General features: G+C 52.0%; 5 protein-coding genes across 5 annotated transcripts; 1 reads left to right on the top strand and 4 right to left on the bottom strand.

Annotated features, from left to right (window-relative positions):
- Window positions 1-62: 62 nt before the first annotated feature.
- On the bottom strand, window positions 63-1,185 carry K460DRAFT_290076 (carbohydrate esterase family 16 protein; the record flags this gene model as incomplete). The annotated part of the gene is given in 2 exon segments (XM_040929171.1): window positions 63-965; window positions 982-1,185. 2 exon segments carry the CDS (start codon window positions 1,183-1,185, stop codon window positions 63-65), a joined length of 1,107 nt encoding a protein of 368 aa, XP_040785937.1.
- A 634-nt stretch (window positions 1,186-1,819) lies between these two features.
- Window positions 1,820-2,431, bottom strand: K460DRAFT_144243 (uncharacterized protein). The gene has a single exon (XM_040926767.1). The coding sequence runs from the start codon at window positions 2,397-2,399 to the stop codon at window positions 1,914-1,916; it is 486 nt and encodes a 161-aa protein (XP_040785936.1). The 5' UTR covers window positions 2,400-2,431; the 3' UTR covers window positions 1,820-1,913.
- Window positions 2,432-3,856: 1,425 nt separating this feature from the next.
- On the bottom strand, window positions 3,857-5,029 carry K460DRAFT_287693 (S-adenosyl-L-methionine-dependent methyltransferase; the record flags this gene model as incomplete). Its single annotated transcript, XM_040928984.1, has 4 exons — window positions 3,857-4,000; window positions 4,061-4,098; window positions 4,236-4,674; window positions 4,763-5,029. 4 exons carry the CDS (start codon window positions 5,027-5,029, stop codon window positions 3,857-3,859), a joined length of 888 nt encoding a protein of 295 aa, XP_040785935.1.
- Window positions 5,030-6,497: 1,468 nt separating this feature from the next.
- Window positions 6,498-7,143, bottom strand: K460DRAFT_144195 (uncharacterized protein). Its single transcript, XM_040926765.1, has 2 exons — window positions 6,899-7,143; window positions 6,498-6,876 (listed from the first exon to the last, which is right to left on the bottom strand). The coding sequence occupies exons 1-2, from the start codon at window positions 7,016-7,018 to the stop codon at window positions 6,676-6,678; spliced, it is 321 nt and encodes a 106-aa protein (XP_040785934.1). The 5' UTR covers window positions 7,019-7,143; the 3' UTR covers window positions 6,498-6,675.
- Window positions 7,144-8,653: 1,510 nt separating this feature from the next.
- K460DRAFT_418439 (multifunctional beta-oxidation protein-like protein) lies at window positions 8,654-12,000 on the top strand. Its single transcript, XM_040937949.1, has 4 exons — window positions 8,654-9,040; window positions 9,209-9,545; window positions 9,595-11,022; window positions 11,076-12,000. The coding sequence occupies exons 1-4, from the start codon at window positions 8,879-8,881 to the stop codon at window positions 11,861-11,863; spliced, it is 2,715 nt and encodes a 904-aa protein (XP_040785933.1). The 5' UTR covers window positions 8,654-8,878; the 3' UTR covers window positions 11,864-12,000.
- The last annotated feature ends 134 nt before the right edge of the window (window positions 12,001-12,134 follow it).

Genomic DNA, 12,134 nt, shown 5'->3' with positions numbered 1-12,134 from the left:
ACGCTGTATTCTGATACCTATACTATCATACCTCACCTCCCTCAACCAGTCGTTCTCGCCAATCAGCCCCAGTACTCCGCCCACTTACTCTTTCCACTCAAAACACGCACAAACTCCCTCGCCACAACACGACCCGTCTGCTCCGACGGGTGCAGCGCATCATACCACAAAAAGCTATCAGGACTCGGACTCAACGAGCAATTCTTGCCCTGAAGATCGCACGGATGCGCAACGCCTTGCACATTCAGCGGCGCAGATCCATTGAGGTACTGACTAGGGTGGTAATAGATATCTGAGATAAGCGCGTGTACATCGAAGTTGGCAAATTTTGCATCCGGCCATTTCTCTTCCACTTCGACTTGGAATGGCGTGCGGTACTTGTACACGTCGTTTAGAGCAGCTACGGTTTCTTGCATGCGCCCGGCTATCTCTGTGATGTTCTTGCCCAATTTCTCAGGGAAATATTGCGTCGCTGGTAGGCCGCCGTTCTCGGGTAGTGCGTATTGCGGGAGCAAATCAAGCGGCGCGACGTTCAATAGGACGAAGTAGCGACCGCCATTTTTGTAGAGGCGGGACACTTGGTCGTACACGCAGTCAATATAGTCTTTGACTGTCTTTCCTTTGACTTGAGAGTCGGTGAGGAAAGCGTTGTTTCCGAGGTCGTTTGTGCCGATCCAGATTGCGTACACAGTGCTATCCTGCTTGCCGATGTAGAACTTGGTGCCGTTAGGGTACCGGTATTTTGTGTCTGCAATGAAGGCGGGGAGTTCGTAGCCTGCAATGTCTGGGAAGGGCGCGTTGATGGCGGAAAAGAATCGCGGTGTTACGTAGTTTGAGCATACGGCGCCTGACACTGCGTAGTTGTAGAGAGTGGCTTTCGAGTAGATGCTGGCGTAGCGGGCCCAGGAGAGACCACCTGATGCAGTGTTGAGGCCCTGATAGCTGTTAGAGAAAGCTAGCAATATCTGGAGGATAGCATACCACTGGTTGCTGCCATCCGACAGGAGGCGCAGAGCCGTTGTTGTTGATAAAATATCCCAACCGATTCTCATCTGTGTAGCTATCACCAAACGTCACGAGAGTCTTGAACTTGCCCTCCCTCCATGCCTGCGATGGCCGCTCCGCTAATCCAATAGCGAGCACCAAGTTCACGACAAGAAGTTTCAATGACCAAGAAGGCGTCATGTTTTCGAAACCCGGTAGTCGGTAAGCTCACCTTCACGAGCTGTCCACGGGTATTTGTACGGTGCCCATCATGGTGGCGAGCGGTTCGCTCTCGGAGCGCTAGGCATTTCTCTCCGCCGGCACATGGCCTTAAATGTCGATGGTAAACAATTACGGTAAATTGAGGCAAGATCGCGGGGAAAATTGAGGGGACGTGAGCCCGGTTCACCGTGATACAGCGTTGTTGTTGCGGGAGCTAGGCGCTTTCCGGTGGCAAGCGACTGGGAATCAGCCTAAAGGGCACCCATCTTGGAGACGTTGTGGTGTTTGTTGACCAACATGTGATGAGAGAGTTGGATTTACAAGCACCTGCAGACCTGTCGGTTTCTCGTTGCCGGATTTCTCCAGATGAGGGATGGCAGTCAATCCCCGTCGCTGGTCGCGTTCAGGTGACAGCCAAACTGAGATGCGGAGACAACCTTAGCTCACCTACCGCATCGGTTCGTGATCGGTCACCTACGTCGCCGCAGAAGTCAGCCAGAAGGTGGTCGACACTATAACTGTACTCCTCTGCTTAAGCGTCACGTCGGAAAGTTGGTTCCTACCTCGCACAGCTGATCACAATTATCGATGGGCCGTCCTGGCGGGTCTGTGCTCAACAAGTGTCCCTGGTCCGAATGATATTTGACAAATGGGGCTCGGATAATTCCGAATATGCTCATGTATACGGATCCCATCAGGGAATAGAGTCAAAGTGTTGTGATAGGTATTGGTGATGTTGAGACTGTGTCGAAGGGTTTGTCGAACCACCTGAAGCTAGAATTCCACAAAGACAGGAAGCAGCGGCATTCACTCGTTCTTTCTTGATCGAACCTGGTGTTGTTGGAGTGAGTGATTCCGAACATGCTGATGATGTTCCCCTCGGCTATTTGGAAAATGATCGCTGGTGCTGATGCCAAGTACACGCGGATAACTTGCTCGAGGTTCCTTGGGAAGAGGATGACGTAGGCCCCTGGATGGCGTACCCGGATACTTCTCTCAGAGTTACTGAGTCTATCGTTCATCTGGAAGAAGATGGAAACTCCATGGCAGTGAAAAGGTGCACAGGTCACGCCAGCGTTAGCGTATGTATGCGTGTCGATATTTCCCGCTTCCCCGATGCACGCGCTTTCAGGCCCACCCTCGGTTGGTGCTCTAAACCATGTTGGACTACGGCGAACCGAGGATTTCAACATCGAGAGGCAGGTTCATAACTCTCACTCGAGGCTGCGAGGGTGGTGACGAGAGGTCGAAGGCGGCAGTTCAAGCCGGCATGCCGATGTCTGACCCGAAGACAACGGAATGTGACGGCAAAGACAGTGATTCGCTGCTATCTCGGGGCGTGAATGTCTTGCTGTCTAGAGACGCGCCATTGCCCCCATAAGATTGCACTCGCTACCAAGCTGTCGGTGAGGTGGCTTGGAACTTAATCTGACTGCCAATCAATGGGTCGTTTGAACGTGGCGCTGTGCGTTTGCCCTGTAGTGCCCAGTCTTGAAGAAAAAGTGGACATAGGAAGGTTGCCTTCGTGTTGGGTTGGCATAACTTGTGTATTGGTAGCTCCTTTCTCGTGCACTTTTGTGTCCTCCACTTTTGTGCCCCCCCCCCCCCCAGGAAGGCTCCAAAGTCCTGACGTCGCTCCCGGCCATTACTTTCCTTCTCTTTCTTTGATGCACGTCGAGCATTCCGTGCCCCATTCGATCCGGAATTTTCTTCACCCTCGCCCGCCAAAAATGCGAGATATACCGCCCACCTCGATAGCCCTGAGCCACGCCAGTATTTTGTGCTTGTGGTGTGCCATCAGTATACAAAGCTGCGCCCAGATTCTTTCGTATCGACTTGATCTCTGGCGCTTCAGTCATCTTTTAGGTACAACACACCGAAATGCCACCGAGGAATGACTTGAAACACCAGCTTGAGTCCATTTAGTTCGGTTCACACGATTCCTAACAACGAATAACGCGGAATTGACGTTACCATTGCAGAACAAGCATGTCCATCTATAGCCGTACTTCTATGGCGCTAGACGGAGCAACGGTGGTGGCGACAAGAGTAGCATCCTCAGACACCCGTTCAGGAAGCTGCGTCCCAGATGAAGATAGCATGGTATGACAAGAATATACGAATTCAGGTTGCGAGAACGGGTGGACTCCGTGGTTATGCTATTGTTGCAGCACCAACGACCGTTTGCCGTTGCAACCAAGCGTGAGCGTCGACCTAGTCTGCATCCTTCACGGAGCTTCATTCGCATATTACACCTAGCACTATCGCCTTGGAGTCGCCGAGTGGAAGCGTAATATTGGTTGCCACGGTATCACACGAGCAGTTTTTGTAGAGCCATGTGCGACACAACAAGTTGCCGCACATGCGACTAACGAAAACAGCAGATAGAGGTACATGGTCAGGTCATATTAGTCGAGGGATCGATTACTGCGGCGTCCACAACGAGCTCTCGAGAACGTCATCGATTGACACGAGCCATTTTCTGTGGTGAATTCCCCCAGCCTACTAGACTTCGGGACACAAGGACCACCATTTCGTCATCCCAGAAAGAACGAGCCACAAACTCCGCATCATCCGCGACTCCTACGACCCCGAGCGATATATCTCAGGTCCGGTCAGCTATACCCTAGTTTGTCGAACAATGTGTCACTTACATGTTGATATATAATTTCAGCTCAACGTTTTGAAGCTCTGCGCGAATCTCCCGCATGAGATAGTCGTACTGTGCAGCCGTCCAGCCAAGGTCTGCCGTGAATGGCCAAATGCCTAGCGATTCGAGAAGATCACCAATCATCTAATGGTAAGAACCGAAGTTAGTATACGGTTCACATGCGATGTACAGATCGACACATACAGCGACAGCGTCTCTGCCAATGCTGGCCTTGGCTGGATCTGTACACAAGCTATCAGCATCGACCAGGATCACAAGTAGGGCAATCTAGCTGTTTCAAGACATGATGTAACGATCGAAGTCTATATGCGTTGAGTCTTGGAGATGGGCAAGCTACCTCACAAGAGCGAGGACGTACCGGAGTGCCATCCACCTATAGGGAGATGCTCCACCTCAACCACCACATCTCGATATCCATCTTGGGTCAGAAGGTCCTTCAGTCGTCGCCCGATCCTTGGATCACGGTTCAATCTTCTCATGGACGCCTCGTATGATTGCCACCATCGCCTTAGTGCAGCTTGGTCTGAAAGCCGCCCGCTATCGGACTGAATGAGGGGATAGTATTCGGCTATCTGGACCCAACCGCCGGGTCGTAGCAATAGTCTCATGTCATGGATATAAGAAGTCCATCTACCGCTTTTGATTCCTGGACTGACGAATCGGGAGTGGATGAGGTCGTATGCTCGCGATTGGAATACTTCGGGGTCGCGGAGTCTATCATTCAGGTTATAACCACAGAGGGTCAAATTTTCTGGCTGATCCACGACAAGCATGGGAAAGATGTCAACGCCAGTCACCTTTTCAATCAGCAGCTGATCACTCTTGAGAAAAAGGCAGGCCACCATCACGCGCAGTGGCTATGGTTTGGACAAGAGCGATACGCACCTCGCAATCCTCGTATTCCTCTGCGCATTGTACACACCAGTCACCACCACCGTATCCGCAGTCCAGTATCTTTTGGGGATCTCTCAGTCGAAGACCGGGAGATAATAAGGCTCCTCCGAAAAGCCTTGACAAGATGTCATGCTGAGCCGTCAGTCTGTCTTCTTCGCTATCGTCGTTGGCGATGGGGGCAAGGTATATCTTGTCGTCAATTGAGATCTTCTGGAACACCCTGCCGTGTATGCTGACTCTTTGGGTATCCTCGCTCATGTTGCTCAAGGCTGCGTTCGAGAACCCCGTTCACGCCGGCACTCAAACTAGCTGGTTTAGGTGCAGCCGGGAAAACCTTTCCTATGCTGAAGCTGGCTCACGACGGTCGTCAGTTGGGCGTTGTGAGAGATCCACGTTTGGGACAGGAAAAGTTGTGTCTGGCTTTGGCGTGTGTACCACTAGGGTAGGTGGGTGACGCCTAGACACTATTGCTCTAAAAGCTTGCAAAGAGTGCTGAGTTGGCAGAATTCTGGTAAGAGCTAGCAAAGCTATCGTGGCAAAACAGAAACGTCACCAAGGTATGCTGATCGAGGGCAGGATTGCGGCATGTGGAGATCATATCCCTCTCTGCCTAATAGATAGCTAAAAGCCTGAAAGTTCGACAACGATGCATAGCCTGCAACTTGGAGATCACCTAGGGCACATCCGCGACAATGCGCACATGGATTCCAGAGGTAGGCTACTCAGCCACTTCGAACGCTGCAGCATCTGGTCATGGTATGACTGACTAGAAGATGCCTGTGATTAGCTGGGCCCTTTTGTGCGCAGGCCCTTTCCGAGACGAAGAATCGTCAATCATCTTTAAGGCTTCTCAATACGCGTGCTGCAGTGCCACAGCGCCTGCTGAAGGCGAAAGCTCCTATCCGGCAGTCCGAATTGCCGGACGTGGCCTATTCACATATGAACACCATCTATTCATTAGTCGCTTGACGGACGTTGTTCACCAACTAGCCTGGAGGCAGACAGACAGACAGGGACTCTTATGGCAGGCGGCGACTATCTTCGCAAGGATACGTAAGCCATCGTCAGTCCCACATCTAAAACCGAAAAAATTCCTATGATAGACCCGAAACAATGCTGCGCAAGTACTCCAGGATCATCTATGGCCTATTGGAGGATCATGGACAGCGCTGATCATCCCATTGGACCACCACATGGCGAGCCCTCAATACGCCTCGAGACCACGCTTGAATGGGACACGGAGACACTGATCCGAATAATTATGGTAGAGACAAGAACGAGTTCCATTAGGCGAGAAGCTCGCGTGTGTGAGCTGGGCGATGTCATAACTTCGGCTGTCAAACTAGCATGCGGCGGATGCATCAGGTGGACACACGGTTCCACAGCAGCTGGTCCGCTAGACGTCCCCGTCAAGCAGTACACCGCAGGCATGGGCTTGGAACAAGCTTGCATCAAACCTATATTTCCAGCATCCGACTCATACCTGAGCAGGTCTGTATCATGCCGTGGGGGGTATTCCAAACTGCTCTTCGGCACGGCCGCGGCCTAAAATGGTGTGTACGTGGCGGCCAGAACAGATTTGGCACGCATTTTCGAGCCTGTGATTAGGGACACTGCGATGGACGTTCGCCGGTCATAGATCGCAGAATCATTACAGCAAAAACTAACTATTGACAGGAAAATAAGCCTCGTGGCCGTCTTCCTATTACGCGTCCTATCCTAAGCTCTGCCTTCGACCATAATCCGAACCGCGCCGTGCAAGTTGAATGAGCAACTGTCTCTCTTGCATATCCTTGGATCATTGTCCGGCGACCACGCCTAGTACGTACTGATCGAGACTAGAATATGCATGATGGACTTGTCCACGGCATAACGTTGGAAGAATCGTAGCCTCGGTGCGGGAATTATTCGACAGAAACAACGAGCAGATGGAGCCATGCTGACCTTGAGGTAGTCTTAAGGCATCTGCGCTCTATCGCATCTGTTGCAAAACAATCACTTGGGTCTTGGAGAATATTCAAGCATTTGATTCGAATGGCTGTCGAGAGAATTTGGTGTAAAAGCCGACTCCGCTCCGTGTTGCCGGGACTCGTGGAGCCGTCCGCCTCGCTGATACGGTAACGACACGATATAATGAGCCCGAAGGCTGGACGCAGTAGCAGCCTGCAAAAACACAATGCCTGAAAGTTCAACGAGCAAAGCGATGATTTGAAATTGTCGATCCGTTCCACGGCATGCAAAGATCATCTAGCTATCGAAATTGGGTCAACCCCACACATAGCGTCGTCCAATAGCCCTTGTCTGGGCAAATATGTTACACGTGGATCCTCATGTTTGTCACAGTAAGGCACCATGATAGTGATTATAAACGAGCGCATGCTCGATAAACTACGTTGAAGAGGAAATGACACCAAGCGCTTCATCGTTTTAGCCAAAATAGCTTACGGGTGATTCCTTGCCGCTTTACCGATTCCAACAGACAGACGCCTTAATGTCCTTCAATGGTCACACGACAGCTGCCTACTGTCGAATACTGTACGCAGGACCCAGCCCAGCATTGTGCATAGCACTTCCGCTTGCTTGCATGATCGCCGTACTCGATTTTGAAGCAGTGCGATAACACCTCTCACTAAGTTTCTCTCGCCAGACTTCTTGCGCAAGGCATTGGACATATCTTGACGCCTAGAGTAGAACGTATCTCATTAGAGAATTTCACACTAAGTACCGACGTCGTCCAGAAACGCATTGTAGTCGACTCTCGCCCTTACTAAACAAGACACCCAATCAATAAAGTGATGTCCGTCCGAAGGCACCACGGCGCTCTTGCTCCCGCTCAACATTCAAGTTGACATTCCCCGCCGCTAGGGGTGTCTTCTTCCAATCGCTGGTATGTAGTACAAGGACAGTGTCCTCGTTTCGCGTATTCAAATCCGGAGAGAAAATTTCTGACCGGAAGCAATTGTATCACCCCCCAGCCGCTAACCCCACAAGCTCCATGTAATATTCTCGTACGCTATAGCTGGGAATGCCGTGGCATTTCTGATCGGTCGATGGTATGGAGCGAAGGGACTTCTGATTTGCTGCGAGCCGGGTGGGTAAAGGGAAGTGCCCCAGCTGCCGGCGGTCGAATGTATCGAGGAGGCATACAAAGGCGTGGAGCCAGGGCAGTGAGTTACTTTGGAGAAGTGAGCTTGAATGACATCTGTGTTTTGAGAATCTAGGAAAAGTACCGAGATGATGGATTAGAATAGGACGAACGGTGCGGGTCAACATTCGAGTGAGTGGACACCGTAATCCGGCCCGTACCGAATATCCAACCCCGTGGTTACAACGGTACAACCCCTCCTGATGACATGTGTAGCCATTCTGTTGGCTTCAAAGATCGACATGCTTCTACGCTGGCAAGACGTGAATCTTAGAATGCGGTTTGCTCGTGTCGACTTTCACCACCCTCCTCGTTGCGCTAAATGTTGCGCGCATTTCTTGGCCAAGACGACTCAGTTAGCATAGCGCCTAGATTCAATCGCCGACAGATTGCAGAAAGGCATGTTACTCCATCGAACATGTCTATAGATTTGATTACAAGACAATCGCCCGTCATTCGGTCCGTTTGTGCTTCTACTAGTACTCCAGCTTCAGCCCCAGCTCAGCATGATGATCAGCTTCGGCCGACAACATGACAGTTCAAGTGTCATAGTCGTCAGTTTGCCGTAACCGCATCATCGCAATGCCGGTACCCCAGACTTTTGCGCAGCATGTGATCCAAAATCTGGGGCGGACCGCAAAGCATGTGAAAATGCGCTATGGCGTCACGTGCCGGTTGTCTCCACACGACAAACTGCCGAGGTCCGTCATCATGTTAACGAGGTGCTCGGGTGTTTTCAGATGTGATCAAAAGCACCACTCGGCGCCGACAGTCGCATGAGCATATTCTTCCTCTCCCCAATCTTCATCACTCACTAAACCTCTCTCCATCCATTTGGGATCTTTGTTGATACCCAGTATAAGCTAGAGCCCCTCCATTCCTCGGTTCTTGCTTTCCACGCTTCCAGTAAGCACACGCTCGAGCGAAGGTGCTAGTTAGTGTCTCTGAAACTTCACCACACTATGGCTGCCCAAGAGCTGCGATACGACGGCCAAACCGCCGTCGTGACCGGTGCCGGTGGTGGTCTGGGTCGCGAGTATGCCATCTTCTTCGCTAGCCGCGGCGCGAACGTCGTCGTGAACGACCTTGGTGGAAGCTTCAAGGGCGAGGGCACAGGCTCCTCGGTACGTTATTCATCCATTACTCTTGCCGTCAACAGTCTGTGAGCTTTGCATGGGTATCGCTCCTGCAAGCTTCGGCCAACATGCCCACCGCACGACGCAGCCACGCAACTTCACATGTTTCATTTCTACCAATACCATAATGGAGCAACAGCTGATCAATCCGCATAGGCTGCAGACAAAGTCGTCGAAGAGATCCGCTCCGCTGGCGGGAAAGCGGTTGCCAACTACGATTCAGTTGAGAATGGAGAATCCATCATCAAGACGGCCATCGACGCCTTTGGCCGTGTCGATATCCTCATCAATAATGCGGGCATTCTACGAGATATCAGCTTCAAGAACATGAAGCAGTCAGACTGGGATTTGATCTACAAGGTTCACGTCAAGGGCGCATACAAGTGTGCGAGGGCGGCGTGGCCATACTTCAGGAAGCAGAAGTATGGACGACTGATCAGCACGGCGTCGGCTGCGGGACTGTTTGGATCTTTCGGACAGACGAACTACTCTGGTATGTACATGACAGTCTTTGGGGTATGAATGAACGCTAACCTGTGTAGCTGCCAAACTTGCCCTCGTTGGCTTTACTGAGACGCTCGCAAAGGAGGGTCTGAAGTACAACATCCTCTGCAACGTCATCGCCCCGATCGCCGCCAGCCGAATGACGGAGACGGTCATGCCTCCCGATGTCCTCGCGAAGCTGAAGCCTGAGTGGATCGTCCCGCTCGTGGCTGTTCTCACACACAAGTCCTCTACAGAGACTGGCGCGATATTCGAGGCTGGCGGAGGCCATATTGCTAAGTTGCGATGGGAGCGGGCCTCAGGTGCGCTCCTGAAGACCGACGATTCTCTTACACCTGGCGCTGTTGCTGCCAAATGGAAGGATGTTGTTGACTTCTCGAACCCTGAGCACCCACAGGGCCCAGCGAACGCATTGGAGCTTCTTGAGAAGGCCAGCCAGTTGCCACCCAACCCCAAGGGCGAAGAGATTGACTTCAAGGGCAAGGTCGCGCTTGTCACTGGTGGAGGTGCTGGTCTCGGCCGCATCTACTGCTTGCAGCTGGCCAAGCGTGGCGCAAAGGTTGTTGTCAACGATCTCGTAAACCCCGACAATGTTGTGCAGGAGATCCAGAAGTTGGGCGGAGAGGCCGTTGGCAATAAGGCCGATGTCCAAGACGGCGAAGCAGTCATCAAGACGGCCATTGAGAAGTATGGTCGCATCGACATCCTGATCAATAACGCTGGTATCCTCCGTGACAAGGCCTTTGCCAACATGACCGACGACCAGTGGGAAATCATCCTGAACGTGCATCTCCATGGCACATACTCCTGCACGAAGGCTGCATGGCCCTTTATGCTCAAGCAAAAGTACGGTCGTATCATCAACACCACCTCCTCCAGCGGAATTTACGGCAACTTTGGTCAGGCCAACTATGCTGCAGCCAAGAGCGGCATTCTCGGTTTCTCCAAGTCTCTTGCTCTTGAGGGCAAGAAGAACAACATCTTCGTCAACACTGTTGCTCCTAATGCCGGCACTCAAATGACCCGCAGCATCATGCCCGAGGAGGTTGTACAAGCCCTCAAGCCCGACTACAATGCTCCTCTCGTCATCTTACTCGCTTCCGACAAGGCCCCTGAACCCACCGGCGGTTTGTACGAGATGGGCTCTGGCTATTTCGCGCAGACCAGGTGGCAGCGCACTGGCGGCCACGGCTTCCCCATCGACGTCAAGCTCACCCCTGAAGCTGTCCTTGCGCAGTGGGAGCGCATCACAAACTTCGATGATGGCCGCGCTGACCATCCTTTCGACAATGCCAGCGGTCTCAAGTCAATCATGGCGAATATGGAGAACACGAGCAAGAAGAGCAAGAAGCCCAAGCAGGACAGGAAGAGCAACGAGGAAATCCTTCAGGCTCAGAAGGAGGCGTTGGCTGCTAAGGCTGATGGCACTCCGTTCGAGTATACTGAGAGGGATGTCATTCTCTATAGTAAGTTCACCATTCGTGCAACTCCTTAGGACATACTCAACTGACATCGTTAGACCTCGGCATCGGTGCCAAACGCACTGACCTCTCCTTCGTCTACGAAGGCGACGAGAACTTCCAGGTCATCCCTACCTTCGGTGTGGTTCCCCCCTTCAACGCCGAGGCGCCATTCAACTTTGACGACATCGTACCCAACTTCGATCCGCGCATGCTCCTTCACGGCGAGCAGTTCCTCGAGATCCGCAAATTCCCCATTCCTACCGAGGCGAAACTAGTCACAATCCCCAAGCTCGTGGAGGTCGTCGATAAGGGCGCTGCGGGCCTTGTTGTCTACGGTTCCATTACCAAGGACGCAAAAACCGGCGAGGAAATCTTCTACAACGAAAGCACAGTCTTCATCCGTGGCTCGGGTGACTTCGGTGGGCAGAAGAAGGGTGGAGACCGCGGCGCTTCAACGAGGGCACATAAGCCACCGCAGCGTGCACCGGATGTTGTTGTCGAGGAGAAAACGACGGAAGAACAGGCTGCTATCTACCGTCTCTCCGGTGACTTGAACCCGCTACACATTGACCCACAATTCAGCAAGGTTGGCGGCTTCGACACACCGATCTTACACGGCCTATGCTCGTTCGGCATCAGCGGCAAGCACGTTCTACAGAAATTCGGTCCTTTCAAGAACATCAAAGTCAGATTCGCGGGTGTCGTACTACCTGGGCAGACACTCATCACCGAGATGTGGAAGACGGGAAATACCGTCGCGTTCCAGACAAAGGTCAAGGAGACTGGCAAACTGGCGATATCGGGTGCTGGCGCTGAGCTGCTTGGTGGAGCGAGTAAGTTGTAAGCAAGAGTAGTAGTCGTTGATAAAGACAGGGAAACATGGAAACCTAGCGATTTGTGTTAAGTTATGTAGGCCGATTTTGATTGCCTTGTAGATATGTATTGTTATGATATCAGATTATTCCATCAGCACAGCGACCGTGTCATTTCCATAGTTGTACGGCGTAGAGTCAGAGTATATGTGATGGACACATTGTTTTGGTAGGTTCCATAACAGTGAGATGCAGAGATTTAGCTGACTGAGACAGCGTTGCGCTTATTCAGTCGACTAAAAG

Source organism: Cucurbitaria berberidis, assembly GCF_010015615.1.
Source record: "Cucurbitaria berberidis CBS 394.84 unplaced genomic scaffold K460scaffold_4, whole genome shotgun sequence".
NCBI lineage: Eukaryota > Fungi > Ascomycota > Dothideomycetes > Pleosporales > Cucurbitariaceae > Cucurbitaria > Cucurbitaria berberidis.
Note: the sequence above shows the minus strand (reverse complement) of the source record. Positions and strands in the feature narration are given on the sequence as shown.

Bases quoted from the DNA above. Each gene is read 5' to 3' on its own strand.
- K460DRAFT_418439 (XM_040937949.1), top strand. From the start codon at position 8,879: ATGGCTGCCCAAGAGCTGCGATACGACGGCCAAACCGCCGTCGTGACC. The intron at 9,041-9,208 runs GTACGTTATTCA...CAATCCGCATAG, and splicing joins GCGAGGGCACAGGCTCCTCG to GCTGCAGACAAAGTCGTCGA. The intron at 9,546-9,594 runs GTATGTACATGA...TAACCTGTGTAG, and splicing joins CGGACAGACGAACTACTCTG to CTGCCAAACTTGCCCTCGTT.
- K460DRAFT_144243 (XM_040926767.1), bottom strand. From the start codon at position 2,399: ATGTTGAAATCCTCGGTTCGCCGTAGTCCAACATGGTTTAGAGCACCA.
- K460DRAFT_144195 (XM_040926765.1), bottom strand. From the start codon at position 7,018: ATGATCTTTGCATGCCGTGGAACGGATCGACAATTTCAAATCATCGCT.